This window comes from Phoxinus phoxinus (assembly GCF_949152265.1).
Source record: "Phoxinus phoxinus genome assembly, chromosome: 10".
NCBI classification, from domain to species: domain Eukaryota; kingdom Metazoa; phylum Chordata; class Actinopteri; order Cypriniformes; family Leuciscidae; genus Phoxinus; species Phoxinus phoxinus.
In genome coordinates this window covers 19,891,893-19,909,563 of record NC_136885.1, presented here as the reverse complement: position 1 = coordinate 19,909,563, position 17,671 = coordinate 19,891,893, and the positions used below count along the sequence as shown (strand labels likewise).

At 39.0% G+C, this 17,671-nt stretch overlaps 2 protein-coding genes and 1 long non-coding RNA gene across 6 annotated transcripts in view; 1 reads left to right on the top strand and 2 right to left on the bottom strand.

Moving 5' to 3' along the window:
• The window catches only part of cadm4 (cell adhesion molecule 4), a 152,965-nt gene extending 139,926 nt beyond the window's left edge, over nucleotides 1-13,039 (top strand). For 3 of the 4 annotated variants that reach the window (XM_079625066.1, XM_079625067.1, XM_079625065.1), the window contains one exon: nucleotides 11,480-13,009. In XM_079625066.1, the coding sequence (XP_079481192.1) occupies nucleotides 11,480-11,589 (110 nt within the window). In that variant the 3' untranslated portion in view covers nucleotides 11,590-13,009. Of the gene's footprint in view, nucleotides 1-11,479 lie in introns of all 4 variants that reach the window. The other variant, XM_079625068.1, reaches the window with a different exon arrangement.
• LOC307005177 lies at nucleotides 1,191-6,131 on the bottom strand. The gene is made up of 3 exons (XR_013799229.1): nucleotides 6,045-6,131; nucleotides 4,644-4,738; nucleotides 1,191-1,313 (listed from the first exon to the last, which is right to left on the bottom strand). It is a non-coding gene; the product is annotated as an uncharacterized lncRNA (long non-coding RNA).
• Nucleotides 13,040-16,080: 3,041 nt separating the features above from the next.
• LOC307006113 (adenosine receptor A1) lies at nucleotides 16,081-17,414 on the bottom strand (the record flags this gene model as incomplete). Its single annotated transcript, XM_079626752.1, has 2 exons — nucleotides 16,081-16,888; nucleotides 17,077-17,414. The coding sequence occupies 2 exons, from the start codon at nucleotides 17,412-17,414 to the stop codon at nucleotides 16,081-16,083; spliced, it is 1,146 nt and encodes a 381-aa protein (XP_079482878.1).
• Nucleotides 17,415-17,671: the final 257 nt, after the last annotated feature.

The window sequence follows — 17,671 nt, the reverse complement described above, 5'->3', positions numbered from 1 at the left end:
GGGAGAAAGTAGAACAATATCTAAGCAGTAGAGAAAGAGAGTGTGTGTGAGGGAAGATAAAGGCTGGTTCACACTGCACCAATTAACATCAACCAGGTTAAAACATTTATCCAGTTTGTTGGTGTTTGCTGGTGCAGTTGTAGATGGTGATTTGAGGTTGGCCTGTAAAATATACCAAGTGATGGCAGAAATGTCTCCCTGTAGAGATTATGCAATACTGTTTATTTTGCTATAGATTCGTATCAGTGAGCTGAACTGCCCTATGTTATTTTCATGTGACGGCCATGAAGAAACATAGAGTGATATGAGAATACAGAGCAATATGTGAGGATGAACTTATCAAATGGTGTTTGTTACAGGCAAGAAATGCAAAGCAGAGTTTTTTGTTTACAGTTTCTGAGCCAGGAAACATTACATTTGTGTTTTTGCAGGTGTTTTGTACAGTATATCTGCTATTTTACATTAGTCCAATCAGAATTCAGAGTATTCGGTTAAATATTAGTTATAAACACTACCATTTAAACAATTTTGGGGCAAGATTGGGGCAAGGACACACTTAATTGATCAAAAGTGTCAGTAAAGACGATTATAATGTTATCAAAGATTTCTATTTAAAATAAATCGTGTTCTTTAAGCAGCAAATTGGCATATTAGGATGATTTCTGAAGAATTATGTGACACTGAAGAGTAATGGCTGCTGAACAATCCGCTTTGATACACAGGTCAGGAATAAATAGCATTTTTTAAAATCTATTAATGATGACTTTACTCAAAATGTACTTTTACATGGTGTTTGAACATAAATGTGCGTCGGCAGTGTGTACACAACCACCCTATAATGGTAAAAACCACACTGTTAGAAATTTCTTGTAATTTTTACAGGAAATTCCTGGCTAATAGTTGCCGTGAATTTACTGTAAACAGTATACAGGACTGTTATTGTAAAATAATTACAACAAGGTACTGAATTTCCTGTAATTTCACAGGATAGAATACTGTAAATATTACAGCAAAATTTTATATTTACGGCAACTCAGTAGCCAGGAATTTCCTGTAATTTTAGAGATTTCCTGTAAATTCACAGGACAGAATATTGTAAATATTACAATTAAATGTTGTAACTTGGATAAATGTCCTCTTTCAGACTTCTGCAAAGAAAAACAAAACACTTAGTATTTTTTTAAATATTTTTTTATTTTCTCTTAAAACTGACGAGAAAACAAACAATCCATTACTGTACAGTACAGTAAAACTTGAATGCCTCGTTTTTCTCTGCCTTGCTGCCCGTCTGGGGATTTATGCCGCAAAAGGCTCTGAAAACAGGGGAAAAAACACACTTATCAGGTAACATTTAAGACTTGATATGACATGGTCATAACCATGACATGAAACATTAAGGGATCTTTATGAATGAATGAGTGCTTGTGTGTGTGTGTGAGACTGAGAGTCATCGTGGGCTATATGAGTATGTGTGTGTCTGTGGCTTGGCACGATCGATGCAAGGGTCTGCGATGCGAGTGCAAGATTCAAGCAATCACTGTTCAGTAAAACCTTTCAGTAAAATCTGATCACTCAAAATGCGAAGTAGGTAATATGTTTCTGTATTAAGTGGGCCGAGGTGACTTACTGACATCCCTAACTCTAACAAAAAATGTCAATTACAGAAAAGTTATAAACATTGATTAAGATCCCTTAATATATCAAGTCATTGCTTATGGAGGTATATTTGATTCAAATCAACTGAACACCTGTGACAGTGCGATTTGTAGTTGTAGAGAATAGCCACACATGTGTATCAGTAAATTTGAAGTCACAGAGAGAAATTATTTAATGAGTTGCAAACTTGTAGACTTTTTTTTCTCTCCCACAAACACAACTAGAGGTCGACCGATTAATCGGTCGGACGATTAATTGGCCGATTTTTTGCATTTTTTAACATAATCGGCATCGGCCAATATCCACCTATATCAAGCCGATTATTAGGCAGGCGCACACGTGTACGACGCACGCTGCCCCTAGAGTCATTATCCAGCAGAGTGAGCAGACCGCAGAACTTCAGCTTCCAGTGCCTTAAGAAAACGGTAAGGATTCCATTCTTATAACTCCTTTATATTTAATTAAAAACTTTTCATGTTACTGCCAACTTTGAGAAAAAACATGAATAGGCGACATGACGTTCGGCTACTTTGGATATTGATAGCGTAGTTGAGGTTGCATTATCACAGCAGAAGGGTTGCTATCATGTCACAATAAGTAAGCAAGAAATTTGCAATTGCAGACAGTACATTTGACTTATTTTTTCTGTTTGTGTGTCATATTTGAGAGGGTTGTCACTCAATGCAGAGAAATAAGTAATAAAAAAGAGACCAACGCGCACTATAAGCTAGTGAAGGACTGGCTTTGCTTTGCTAGCGTCGTCGCGGCACTGGTGCCTTAACGACCGTTATCTACCGGACCGAATATCAACACGGATTTATTTGCTTCATTTCGGTGCTACTGTTATGCATTTGTTTCTCTTGGATGCTCTGAAAACGGACGTTAGAACAGAAACACCGCGTCGCTGCATGTGACGCTAGTCAGCAGCTAACTTTAGCATACCGTTAGCTGGATTAAACACGGTTAAAATGCTGGCCAAACAGTGTAATGTTGTGTGACTGTATTTCACTGTAGAGGCGTGGGAGCGATCGAGAAGTCGCAGAGTGTTTACTTATGTGTGTGTGTGTGTGTGTGTGTGTGTGAGGCGCGGACGCGATCGAACAGTGGAAACATACAATTTACTAGTACGTTATTGCTACTACTATATTATTAAATAATTCCGTTTCCCCCCCTTTTTTGCGATAATTGGGTTATGTCCATTTAGCTTTGTACATAAAACAAAACAAATAAACCATAAATACATGTTTCAGGACAGTTTTTGGGAAGAGGATAGACATGTTTTTAGTCTTGTATTACTTACAATGCACTGAATTATTAGCTGAATTATGAAACATTTTTTAGATTTATATCTATACCTATCTATAAAATGACTTGATGATGTCAAGATACTATACAAAAAATATTAACATAACCTTTTATTTTTCCCCTTTTTTAGTCATTACAGTCTGATGGCTGAAAAGAAAACCACCCCCATGGCAGCGCTTCACCCAGCCAAGTTTATTTGACAGCTTATTTTCTTCTTACCTGTTTCGTTTATTTAATATATTTGTTATACATTATTTATACAATGTTTTTACATTATACATTTTTAATTTTAGTGTACAAGTTCAGATTGGTGTGTTCAATAAATGTTTTTGTTGAGAAATTTTGTCTATCTTAGTAATTATTTGTGTACTTAAATTTTTTTTTTCAAATAGAGGTTAAAAACAAGCACATATCGGCCAAAATAAATCGGCAGCATTTATCGGCCATCGGCCGACCCGGATTTTAAAAAATCGGCATCGGCCTGAAAAAACTCATATCGGTCGACCTCTAAACACAACACAGTTACACCTTCTCAAATTCTTCATTGCAGGTTCACAAATCCTATTCTACAAATCACTAATTAAGAAACTCGTACGCTCACATTTTTAATACAATCGCTGTAGTGAATATGGTGCACAACGCATTTACACACCCGCATCAAGAAATGTGAAGTCGTGGAGAAATTTTGCACATCCACAAATCAGTATGTGAACTCATCCAATGAGAGTTGCACACTTGAAGAATATTTCTTGTATGACTTGTATATGTTTCTAGCACAAACACAAGTACATAACTACAGCTGCTTGAATCTGCTGCAACGAATCTCAAACACTGTTACAAAAGGTAAAAATAGTTTCAGCGCGAACTTGATATACAATTGTGCATCATTTAATTTCATAAAAGTATATGAGCTTTATGAAATGATGCACAATTGTATTTTAAGTTCGCGCTGAAACTATATTTACCTTTTTTTGAAATAATCCATTAATAAACCTGCTGAGAAACGATCGCGTGAACTAAAATGAGCAGTTAGACATGCGCATGCTCTGGAAACTCATGAATATTAATGTAGGCTCCGCCAAGTGCCTCTACAGATGCACAACACACTTTTGAACCAAATATCATGGTGCAAAATGGAGAGCGCGCAAAACTTGTCACTTGAAAGCGAAAAACAGTGTTTGAGATTCGTTGCAGCAGATTCAAGCAGCTGTAGTTATGTACTTGTGTTTGTGCTAGAAACATACAAGAAATATTCTTCTAGTGTGCAACTCATTGGATGAGTTCACATACTGATTTGTGGATGTGCAAAATTTCTCCACGACTTCACATTTCTTGATGCGGGTGTGTGAATGCGTTTTGCACCATATTCACTGCAGCAATTGTATTAAAAATGTGAGCGTACGAGTTTCTTAATTTGTGATTTGTAGAATAGGATTTGTGAACCTGCAATGAAGAATTTGAGAAGGTGTAACTGTGTTGTGTTTGTGGGAGAGAAAAAAAAGTCTACAAGTTTGCAACTCATTAAATAATTTCTCTCTATGACTTCAAATTTACTGATACACATGTGTGGCTATTCTCTACAACTACAAATCGCACTGTCACAGGCGTTCAGTTGATTTGAATCAAATATACCTCCATAATTGCTATGATCGTTTTCATGACAGTGCCATGTTTAAACTCACCTCTGAATTCAAGTGTGCTTGCGGCTTCTGTGGGGCCCCCATCACACCATGCTCCTTCCATGGACATAATCCACGTCTGCGCCGCGCAGTATCTCCTGAAACCCATTAACAATATGATAACTAAAAGCTGCACAACACACTATTGCCACCTAACATGAATTCATTAATGTTCAAGTGGAGAAAGACTCGCACACCTCCACTTGAACATTATTATCTCCTTAAACCCCCGCACCCTCCATCAACAACTCAAATAAAGACATTTTTAAACCGAAAAATTGCTCAAAAATGACGTTCGAATATTCCCTCTAAAAAACAATCAAACATATATTCGAACATTTGGTTGGGCATTTTGTCAATGACGCGCATTACGTCAATAACAGGACAAATTAATACAAAGAGACATAACTACTTGTATAGGTAGTTTATTTAAGTTTAAACCTATTTGACAACGTATTACCTACACTAAAACAAGCAAATCAACTAATGGCTAAGACCGCAGCAGAGCATCTCACTCTCGCTCGCTGGCACTCTCTCTCTCTCGCCCTCACCGCTCTCTGTGCATAGCAGCTAACGTTAACGGTTTAAACTAACAACAACAACAATAAACAAATGTTGAATGCTGATCAAGAGTTTTGTGCAAGCAATTTAAGGGCGCGACTCTTGTCCCAAATATAGCAGGCATCATTCAGTGATTGAAACTAATATTATTAACATTAATTGAAGTTTTACAGTATATAGAAACTTTTCCTTGACGTGAAACGGTAACGTAACGTTAAATAATCAAACCAGTGGGAGCCTGCAGTGCATGAAAGTGCTGTATCTAACCTAAGTTACCTTATTCATGCAATATCCCAGGCAGCGCGCCCATTCGGAAAGCAGACAGCCGCGCCTCTGCTAACGTTAAGTTACCACGGCGTGTTTTTCCACATTCGAATATTAATTTTCACCTTCGAAATTCTGTTTTTAAAACTATTCGAATTTAGAATATTCGTTGACAGCCCTAAATGACAGTCGAGCTAGCTAGCCAATCCATCCAAACAGTGAAAGAACCACGTTGACGTTACTTCAGGCAGATTAAAAATAGCATTCATTTGTGATGAACAAGATAAGTTAACGCTAACGTTAGCAACTACCAGTAACGTAACGTTACATACCTGATTTCAATGGACTGATGGAGGAAGAGACGCGTTAATAACGTTAGCTAACTTATCATAAAAGCACCTATTTCTGCCCATGCCCTATTTCAGCTGTTTTCAGCCTAACGTATAACTTACAGCTGACTTTATGTTAGCTAATCAAAGCAGACAAAACCGTCACCATCCACTCAGATATGCAGAACTAATAACGTTATATCTATGATATAAAAATACATAGGGTAACAGTAACGTGAAGTTAACTTACCTTCGTCCCAGAATGTTTGCTGCTTCTTTTTTCGTCTTCTTGAATGATGGCTTAGTCCCAGAATGTTCGTTTAGAACTAACCGCCTAAATTCAAAATTCAGTCCGCGGTGAACCCATGATGCAACGCGGTGGCTGTAAATTCATTGTAAAACTCCGCGTGTACAGTGTAGTTACAATAAAAATACAGGACTGTCCAATAATTTCCCATGGTGCATTGCCGTTTACATTAAAAACACAAATACAATACATTGTTGTAATATTTACTGTAGAAATTACATCAATTGCTAACAGTGCACCCTCTCCCTTTTTTAATCCCCATAAATCATAAGCAGTGTCTCAGAACAAGCTGTTTGCAGTTTCTATTCAATGTGACGTCACAAATACTTAGGCCCCGCCCACGACTGCTGACAGACTCCGCCCTATTAGCATAGACCCCGCCCTGAGTGAACTGTACCCAGTCCGCCATGTTTGTCTCCTCGCCAGAGCATTCAACAGCAGCATTCAAGTAAGAAATAAAGCTACTAAAGTTATTCAATCAAGACCAGTGAGTGATTTTCTGATTTCCTTTTGCTGTTTGATTCATATTAACAGCATATATTGCAGTAGGTACTGTATATTACGCTGTATTATATACTTGAATTAGTATTCAAGGCACGAGCTGTAATGGCTCTGCCCTCTTCTGGAAAGCGGGGTGTGGAGCAGCAGCTCATTTCCATTTAAAGATATATGCACGAAAACAGCATGCTTTTCACTCAAAAATGACATAAATAATTTCACACAACATGGTATAATAAATTATCTGTGAGGTATTTTGAGCTGAAACTTCACAGACACATTCTGACTTATATTAGATCTTTTAAAAGGGGCATAAAAGCTTCCCTTTAAAGAAAACAGTTATTTTACATTGTAATAATGTTTTTGCTATATTTAGAATCAAATAAAAGCAATCTTGGTAAGCATAAGCGATTTCCTTCAGAAACATTATAAAATCTATCCAACCCCCAATATATTAGTTAAAATATTACTTTTACTATTTTATTGGTACTTTGTTCCTGAATGGCATTTCATCTTTTGACTATTGAAAAACTGGTAACATTTATGTTGGTAAAAAAAATTTGGTTACTTGACATTATCTTTTTGGTTATGGTCTTGTTGTATAAAACCAATATTACACTAGCGATCCTGCTGAAGATTTTGATCATGCTGCCCTAATGGTGTGTGTGTGTGTGTGTGTGTGTGTGTATGTTGGTGGGTGTGTGTGTGTGTGTTCTTCTCTGAGGGGACACAGAAAGTTTACATGTAAATATGTTTAGAGGAAAGACGGGAGAAAGAAAGAGCATCATCTGCAAAGGACTGTGCCAGACCTGTGATATAAAGATGTATAGCCTGGGGAAAAGTAGCTATTGCCTCGTGTTTAATTGCCTTTTTTCGTCAACCGTATCGTGCTGCATCTATAAAGAAAACTTAATTACCTTGTCCCTGAACTCTTTAAGAACTTCTGGTCATCTCAGTGTGTCACAGTTTGCAATAAAGATCACGGCACCCGCAAATTGGGGCGGAGGCAAAGGGCTGCGAGGAACCCGACCCCATCTGCCAATCAAAGTCAGAAACAGTTAGTTCACCCATCGGCGCAGAGACAGAGAGCATTAGGGTTGATCCTGTCTAACCTTGGGGTGCCTGGAAAGGCAGAATGGAAGTGATTAATCTTAGGATAGAGGAAGAGGAACATTACAGCTCTGATGCATTGTCTTTGTCCCGCACGGTCCACGACATCACTGCTTTTAATGACCCCATCAGCCTCTGCTGTACGCTTGTGCTTTAAGAAAGTAAAATTGCACGTACATAAGATCGATTTTTTTAATTAAACTGTGTCGTGCCCGTGCCATAGAGTCACTTCTGCCTCAGTTATTTCAGTTATTTGTCCCCGAGCCACAGAGGCTAAACCATTGTGTCATATAATGATGTGAATAAAAAGGTTTCACTGTACAATATCGCTGACTGTGCAGTAAAATGTCAGAGGTGATTATGCCTAATGAGTTTTGTGATTAATTAAAAGTTGATCTGCATAAATTCCCCCAATTATAGTAGATGACTTTGGCTGGCCCTGCAAACTTGATTCCAGAGAAGAAGGTTTAGATGCATGTAAGGTTGAAGCCATCAATCCCCAAGAGCAGTTTAGTTTTAGACATACTGATTGAGGACACGGAGAAAGGTGGAGACACAAGGGAAAAAATATGGAGAGGAATCAGGGCTAGGCTTGTGGTGCTAAAACTGAAAGTATAAAAAAATCATAAAGCTGAAATAACATATAAATATTAAATGAAAACTTATTCGATGAAAATTAGAAATGTTGCCTTGGCAACTTAAAGGTGGGGTATGCCAAATGGTCCTACCTTCTTTCCTTTGACTCCACCCATTCAAAGAACATGGACATGGATGGGGGGAGGGGGGGATGGCACGACCGATTGATTGACGCACTTACTGTCCAATGATTCTAGGTGGTCTTGGAAATGATTGGCTGGAGTTTTTCGAGTCCTGCCCGTTCCACAGATGATTAAATTGCTTAATTTTATTTCAGTGCTTCTAACTCAGTGGCTGTAAGTGGGTTAGGAATAGGATTTTAAGTGATGGCCAAAAAAGATAATTACATACCCCACCTTTAAGCCACGTTTCCACCGCAGGAAATTGCCCCAGGAACTAGGAACTTTGTGATGGTACTCGGTGTGTTTCGACCGCAGGAACCAGGGTCTAAATGAAGTTCCGGGTAAAAAATGTCCTCCTTGTAGTACTTTTTCAAAATTCAGGAACTTTCGGGGGTGGGATTGGGGCGTTGAACATGCTGATTGGTTGAATTCATGCCGCATTTTGATTGGTTGACTCCACGCAGCATTTTATTTCAACCACCATTTTTAAATATCTGTTGCGGTGCGTGCAGTCCTACGTCACCGGACTAATTTGCCTAATCTTCACGGTACCGCAGTGGAAACGCAGAAAGCAACAGGGAAAAAAAGTTCCTGGAACAAATTATTCCGGGTAATTTCGGTGGAAACGCTGCTTAACTAAGAAAATAAGTTTAAGTACAAACATGACAAACTAAAACTGAAATAAATATAAATTAAAGTTAAATTAAAAAATAACTAATAAAAATGAACAAAGAACAAATAAAGAAAAGAACAAAAATTTGAAAAAAACTCAAATGAAAACTGAACATATATAAAGTAATACTAATAATATATAAATAATAGTAAAATAAGACTGATGTGGGGAAGTTTTCACAAGACTTGTATCTCAGTAAGGTTTTTAAAGTCCAATTACAAATGTGTTTTCTCTAGCAGTGAGTTTGTTTGATGCTTTCAAACAACTAGTTCAAAAACCTCTTAAATTAGTTTTTGTGTGTGTGAATTCTGCTGTTAATGAATGTTGTTTTATACAGAAGTGTACATAAAACCTCACTAATATGCATGGTTAGTTTATCACATTTTTATTAGGTTAAGTTGTTGTGTATTTTAAATGTTAATTAAATATTCTGTTAATTAAATATTATTTAATTTATTCATTTGTATTTAATTTATTATTTTTAAATCAAACAACGGTTTTATATTTATTTTCCATTTTTGCTGTTACATTAATTACATTTCATAATTAGGGGCCAAGCACTGAAGGTGCGGGCACCTATTGTATCTGTTCCCGTTCTTATTCTTCTTTTTCTTTTTCTTTTTCTTTTTCTTTTTCTTCCGACTGGGCGTCTATGGCAGCCTATAGAACCGTTTGCGGGAAACTTATACAAATTGGCACAGTGATAGAGGACAGCCTGAACTATCACCATAGCAAATTTGGAGTCTCCAACTCATTCCCTCTAGCGCCACCAGCTGTCCAAAGTTTCACTCATGTTTATGCTAATAACTTTTGAACCACAAGGGCTAGAAACAAAATTCTTTTTTCCTCTGATTCCTGAGCTCATGACGATTCGACTGCACCCTATGACGTCATTTTCCGTCATAATAGTTTTCCCGCCATTTTGAATTTTCCGAAAAACCTACTTTTTCGAACTCCTCCTAGGCCGTTGCTCCGAATTTCACGAAAAATGAACCAGATCATCTCCAGACCTTGACGACCAAAAGTTATGGAATTCAAGTTGATTCGAATTACCGTTCTCGAATACCGCGCAAATAAATTTTACGTAGCGCTTGCGAAAACAGACGTAAGGCCGTATCTCCACAACGCTTTATCGGATTCAGACCAAATTTGGTACATGTCATCACAAGCATGACTTGAGGCTACATGCTGCGTTTCGGCACAGCGCCACCTACTGGTCCGGAGATATGAAGAATTTATGTTTTTGCTTATAACTTCTGAACGGTTTGTCCAAAAATCACAAAAGTGGTCTCGTTAGATTCAGGGCGTCGTGCTGAGTTGACTGATATCCAATTTTCCCATATCGGCCATTTTGGCTGTCGGCCATTTTGAATTATGTGCTAAAATGCTGTATTTTATGAACGCATTAACGTATCGTTACGAAACTCAGTATGGGTCATCAGTACAAGGCCCTAAAGGTACTCAAAAATTTATGAGACACAGCCACCTTTTGGTCAAAAGTTATAACGAAATTTCCAAAAATGCTAATAACTTTTGAATAAATTTGCCTATAGTAATGACACTGATCTCAATAGATTCCTTGGGTTATGCTGAAAACATAGATACCAATTTTGCCATAGTCAGCCAAACTTCCTGTCCGCCATCTTTATTTTCTTTTAAAACCTACTTTTTCGAACTCCTCCTAGACCGAAGGTCCGATTTTCACCAAAATCGGATCGTGTCATCTCCAGACCGTGCCGAGTAAAAGTTATGGATTTCGTGTCGATAGACGAAACCGTTTTCGTATACCGCAGTGGCAAAGTTGAGGCATGATGCCAAAATGACTATTCAGGCTTTATATCTGCAATGCCTTGACATATTGACACCAAACTTTGTAAGTGTCATTGTCACTTCACTCTGACCACATCACATCAGTTTCGTAACTGCGCCACCTATTGGTCGAAAGTGATAATCATATTTTTAGTTAATGTATGTGATTTTTCAACCATTTTGCCAAAATTCATGTTTAAATGTCTTCAATTGCTCCTTGCTGCAGTTGGTCTCTCACTTCCAGCCACTTTGGCATGTCTTGTCGTCTTGCTTGCGCTTGGCCCCGGTGATTGCTGCTTGCAGCTATATTTGAAATTGATGTTGCTGATCTATCACCTCATCTAGCCCTGGTCCCCCATTGGATGAAAGTCAATAGAGGAATAAAAAATTAAAAAAAACACAAGCCCTTCATCATGTCCTGCTTCAACAAAAATACATTAAATTGCACTCAACAAGCGATTTAATGTGTTTAAGGTTTTCTTTTAATCCCTGTAATGAAGTATGATTAAATTGTGTATTTCTTTCTCTAGGTTCATATTTGACTCATGAGGCCAGTGGGTTGGATGAACACGGCGAGGTTCAGGAGGCGTTCCTCAACGGTAATGATGCCAGCCAGGGCAAGAAGGAGTACCTACTGTAGCGCTGCCCTAGTGGAGCTCTTCAGAAACACTGGACCGCTGCAGAGTGCACACAACAACACACACTGTTCCCAAACAGACACACCACCACAACGACAACCAGAGGGAATCACAATCGTGCCATATGAAGTTGGAGTGGGAAGGAGAGGACGGAGACATTAATGGAGCAGGGTGGAGGGGAAGAGAAGCCGAGAGGAGAGGATAATTATTACAATTGAAAGAGACCATCACACACACTCTTTCGTGTACAATAGACAACTAGCCATAATTGTAGGTCCAGGAGAGAAAAGTGTCCATTCAAAACAAGCCGATCCATAACCGGCCAAGACGGCATTGCTGCGGGAAGCCGCAAAGGGCTTATGAGCTATTGAATGTCCCAGTGTGAGCAAATTGAAATCCCTTGCATTTGCCAAAGCGTCTTGGAGTTGGTAGAGAATAACTCCACCAATGACAGCGCAGAGAGCTCAGAGCAGTCCTCATAAAGTATTCATCTGCGCTTTTCATCCAGCAACTCCATTATCTGCTCACGTTGGCCAAAACCTGTTGACTTGTGAAGAAAAGTTCCTCTCGTTTTGATCCTCTCTCGGTGACTCTGTTTCCCGCTCTCCAATGCTCCTTCCTCTCCCTCCTTTATCTCTCCACTATTGTTTGTTAATAATTAAGGGATTAGACATGTTCTCTTTTATGAGCAGAATGAATTGGAGCGGCCCGCTCGCTCTGACGCTGTAAAAAGGGGCTTAATTATCGCGAAGAGTCATTGAGAACGTGGAACTGCGAGGAGTTCGACGTGGGTGAGAAAAAACAGGAAGGGAGTTTGTGAGAACATGTCAGGAATTTCGATATTTTTTTGATTGCTCAACACGAAAACACTTACACAATGAAACATATCTCTAAAGTCATTATTTGTATGGAAAAAGTCTACAAAGTAAATTAAATTACTCTTTTAAGAAAAAAAAAATACTTTTGCGCGCATTACCAAGCGATGCTATCGTACTAACAGAATATTAGCTTAGAGGTGCAAAACTGAACAAACTACTGTTACGTCATCTTTAAAAAAAATCAAAATTCACAAAAATATATATTTCGTTTGTCTTTAAAAGATATCGGAGGTCTTAATTGTTTTTATTAATTATTATTTGGACTACTATGATTGTTGTTACTGTTATTATTATTATTACTGTTATTATAATTGTAAATGTTATAAATTGTATACTTCCCATGCTTTAGTAGAAACAGCTGTGTACCCACTTTTCTCTCTCCTCTTTCATTCTCTTCCTTCCTTCTTAAACCTCTTTGTGTCTTTCTCCCTATTTGTCTTTCACGTCTCCTCCTCGTCTTTCACTCCCTGTTTATTTTATAGTCTTCGCGTCGCTGTTGATATAGCTAACTGTACATCTTTATAGGGGAAAGATACCAAGCACGAAAAAAATAAAAAATACTTCAAGAACCTCGCGTGAAAGACTGATTTTCTGACTTCGAGAAGCCGACACAATCAAGTTTCACCAGCGGCAATAAAGAAAAGCAGCGAGGAAAAAAAGGGGAGGATATTTTAATTAGCAGAAGCAGCCAGCAGAGATGAAAGCTGTGTGACTGAGAATGATGAATCATAAGACTCTTATGACAAAAGAGCAGAGACATGAGAGAGAGAGAGAGAGAGAGAGAGAGAGAGAGAGAGAGAGAGCAGGTGCATTAAAATAGTACTCCTCCATTATTCCACTGCAATCAATATACGATTGTGTCAGAAGTCACTTGCTGAGCGCTCCGGGAGGGGTGGGATTAGTTTTAAATGCGAGGGGAAGATGATTGATCGATGTGTTTGTCCTCTATTGATGGAACGGCTCTGCAGAAACCTGTCATAAACAGTAACTGTCACATGGCAATCAAAGCGCACCCTGCGTTACCTGCTGTTCTGCTCGCTTTGAGCAGCTCCTTAGATAAAGAAGGACATATGCTAGCAATTTCCTTTTAGTATGAGTTAATGCTTCACAAAGCATGATCAGATGAGACGAGTTGCTAATTTTGGGGCTTCTGAGAAGCGAATTACGCTTCAGTGAGCCGACAAACTCCAAACGCAGAGTTCAAATGAAAAATGACAGCCGTAGACTTTATCTGAACTTCATCAATCTCTTGTAATTTTGTTTACTGGACCTCGGCTGACATCTCAAAGGCAGATCCGTGGGTAATAAACCATATGCTGGTCAAACAGCGCATCAAACTTTCCTTCGGCTTTATCCAAGGACGATGAATGTTACATTCTGTGCGTGACGGATTTGAAGCTTCCGTGCTCCTTGCAATGACCCCATTCAGGAGGATGTGGACTAGAGCAGGTGCGATGAATTGACTGAAGCCGCTTTTAGTGATGAAAGATTGTCATTTCGGCAGGAAGCTAAAGGCTCTCGAGCGAAGAGAACAATCGAATGAGCTCTCGGTTAGGGAAAGCTTTTGCTTGTTTTCCAACTTCACTCAATAATTCACCTCGGCATTGGAGGTTAGTGCACACTTTAATGAGAGAGAAGCATTTGCAAGAAAAATGAGTGAGACAATGATCAAGAAACAAAAAGCACCAGACAAATCAAAGTCAGGGCAATACAAAGACAAAGGGAGTGAAAGTAATGGTAGATGGAGGATTTCATGCTTGAAACTTGGATGAATAATGGGTGGATTGGAATGGATGGAGACAGCGAAGAGGGAGAAGAAGAAATGAAGATCATAACACAAATATTCAGATACAAAAGGAGTCATTTCTTACACTAGCCCTGCCACGAGTGAGCAAAAAGAATAATCCAATTAGTGTGAAACAGGGCTTTTATTCGAGCTGCACATAAGAAGTACGCGTTTAATCAAAACAGCAATGGAATCCTGTTTTCCCTGGGAGTTATTGAGTGGTTAATTATCTTGATGCATTTAAATGGTCTCTCCCACTTGATATGCTTTTATAGTTGTTATAATTAAACATTCAGATCAAAAGCTTGCGTTGGCTTTAAACATTGATGGGACACATTTTGATATACTATATTTAATTATGCATAAGAATGCAAACTTATTGATGTATTCAAATAAAACTCTTCTGAGATTGTTGGTTAAATCATTTTACCATTTAATCCTGGAGTATCACTGGGATTAAACATGGCAGCAATGCAATATTTATTGGACCATTTTTGCAACATAACAGGAATTTACAAAGTGCTTTCTAATGACTCATTATATCTCCAAACAGAAAAGGCTGTTTCTGCATCAGTTTTGTTCATGGCTGGCTTATTTGTTGTTAGTGACATAAAACTAAGGTCTGACAAATATTTCTTTCTTATTGCAACAACTTTTTTTTCAGCCCCCTGAAGTATTCATTATTTTCAAGCCAAAAAACTCTTTATCTGGGAAGCCATGTTTAGGGTATAATAACTCAAGAATTACGATTACTGGCCTCATGGGAATTGGTAGAAACATAGACAAACTTATTTCCTTCAATTCCAAATGTTTCAGAGTCCCCACTGAGTTCAAATATCTTCAGAATTGGCCCCTGAAGTTAGGGGGAAATATGTTTTAGATGTGGGTGGTATTGGGGCCTTAATCATAAAAACAAACCCAAGGATACAAATAAATGTGTCTTGATTGACTGTCGAAGTCCATATACAGAATGTGAAATGTTAACTTTTTATCAGGTTAACATTTCTTGAGACCTTCCGAATGAAAATGTCTCATGTAATATCGCCAATTAGAATAAACTGACCAAATTTAGTTTGGATTGAAATGGCTGGTGTAAACTTTTGATAATATTAGACATGTAAGCGCTCCATCAGATTGATTCCTGTATTGGGACTTTCTGCACTGTACTACATAGATTCAAAAGAACAACAACAACTATATTTTACCTTTGATCATTCTGTTCCACAAATGAAACATTTCTGCAAACCTATAACCTTTTTGCAGACTTTCCTGTTTTGATGATTAAATGCCAGTGTTATGTAAAATGTGCGTGAGAATCTGTCTCACAGGAGAGGCTTGTTAAAAACAAAAGGAAATAAATAAGATGCATTTTACATTTGTAGTGTACAGAACTGATGGTTTAAATCTATTCGTCACATTATACAAGACACAAAATATGTACATCCCACTATCAATGCTGGACTTTCAAAAGTTGCCAAATAGCAGATACGAATAACAATAGAGTTTGAAACCATCAACCAGAATGAATACATTGCGAACATAAAAATGTATTTAATGACTACCTAAGATAAATGTGGCATGTAGGTCTACAATAAATTCATAAAAGTTTATGAACTCTTATGTTTTAGGTCTCAAATAACACAAAGTATGAACAAAATAGTAATTCCATCTGAAAGGACATCTGAAACCGACCCTAATACAAATAAAGCCTGGCATCTGAGATGAGCTAATATTGGATTAGTTTTACTCAACTGCTGAAGATAATTACATATAACCCATGCAAGGACTCTACAGACAACTTTAGGCGTAAGTGCCTTCTTCACATGACATCACATCCCTGGAGGTGCTTTCAGTGTCGGCCCAGGGTGAACGTAATCTTCCACTGAACGGAAAGCACTCCCCACAGATTTGACTCGAAAGATGATGACCCTTGAGGTCAGGTTGGGCGCGGTTAACAAAGAGCTCTCGATGCCCAGCTGCTGAGAGGTGTTGGTGAAGAGGAGTGGGGGCACTAGGCTATACATCTGGAAAAGAACAGAGGCTGTCAGAGAGCTCCAGTCGGGTCTAGTGGCACTCGGGGCGAAGAGTAACAAAGCGTGGGTGATGTGCAGGGGCAGGCAAAGCATTACCAGGAGAGAGACAGAGAGAGCCAAGGAGCGAGACCACACTGAGCTTCGTTTCTCCTGTGGCATGAAGCATACCAAGTCCAGATACACGGCCAACAGAACCAACAGAGGAATAACAAACACGGTGACAGCATAAACATACACAAGAAAAACCGGACTGAGCATGGTGTCGGTGGCACAGATGCCCCAGTGACTGCCGTGGATCTCTGCATACGTGAAGTTCTCATTGTCCTCCACCAGAAACTTGGATAGAAAACCTCCATAAGGCAAAAACTGGCCGATTACAGAGCGATCCTGGGGGTAGGGCCGTTTGGGAGGGTGGGCAGGGGTGGTGTAATTTGCTTCAGGCCATTCTTCCATCCCGAGTCCAGCTGTATGGTCATCCTCAGCAGCTCCCCACGTATCAGAAGAGCTGGAAACGATGAACTGGCTGAAGGCGGTGATCACTGAAATGACCCAGCAGAGCAGCACCGAGCACAAAACCCGCCTACGAGTCACTAAGCCTGCATATCTGAAAGAAACATAAGCTCCGTCCTGAATTTTAAGCATGTTCAGCACAATTTAATACTCTGATTTTATAGTCAGCACAAACTGAGTCTTTAATGTGATTTCACATATGCAAGAATCAAAATAGCTGAGAACTAGCTGAACTTTTCGAGCATAAACACTGCAAAACAAGGTTGGGATGTTCACACTCACCTGTTCCCCAGACGGCACTGCAGGTGTGTGTTAAGTGTGAGTAGAAGCAGAAGGCACACAGTGAACTGCCTGACAAGTAAGGGGCAGGAGACCATAGCGATACAGGTGTACAGACACTGGGAACTCCTCAGGTTCAACAGCACAGACACAGGAGCGACCACAATACTGCCCGCTGACCCAACCACACCGAGGCAAAGTTTCAGGCATGCAGATGTGCTCCAGCTTCTAGTTCCCGCCCCGTCTGCTACAGAACCAGCTGCCAAGCACAACCTCACACACACTCCGATCACCAGCACTGCTATTACACACTGAATCAGGGATAGCCACATAGCATACATGACCCCTAAGAGAGAAGGGAGATGATGATGATAATAATTACGAACTAATTCAAGAGTGGCTTAACAATTTAATTTAAACAAGCTGGATGCAAGACAATAAAAGACAAGATATTCCTGGCATTTGAAGTTCACACTCCATTGAAAAGGTTAGAAGAGATTGTTGTGGCAGATGCCTCCACACGGCGGATGTGTTCACAGTCTAAACTGTGAAAATCCTGAAAAGTCACAAGCAGCTGATACCGCCGCTGTGACAACCC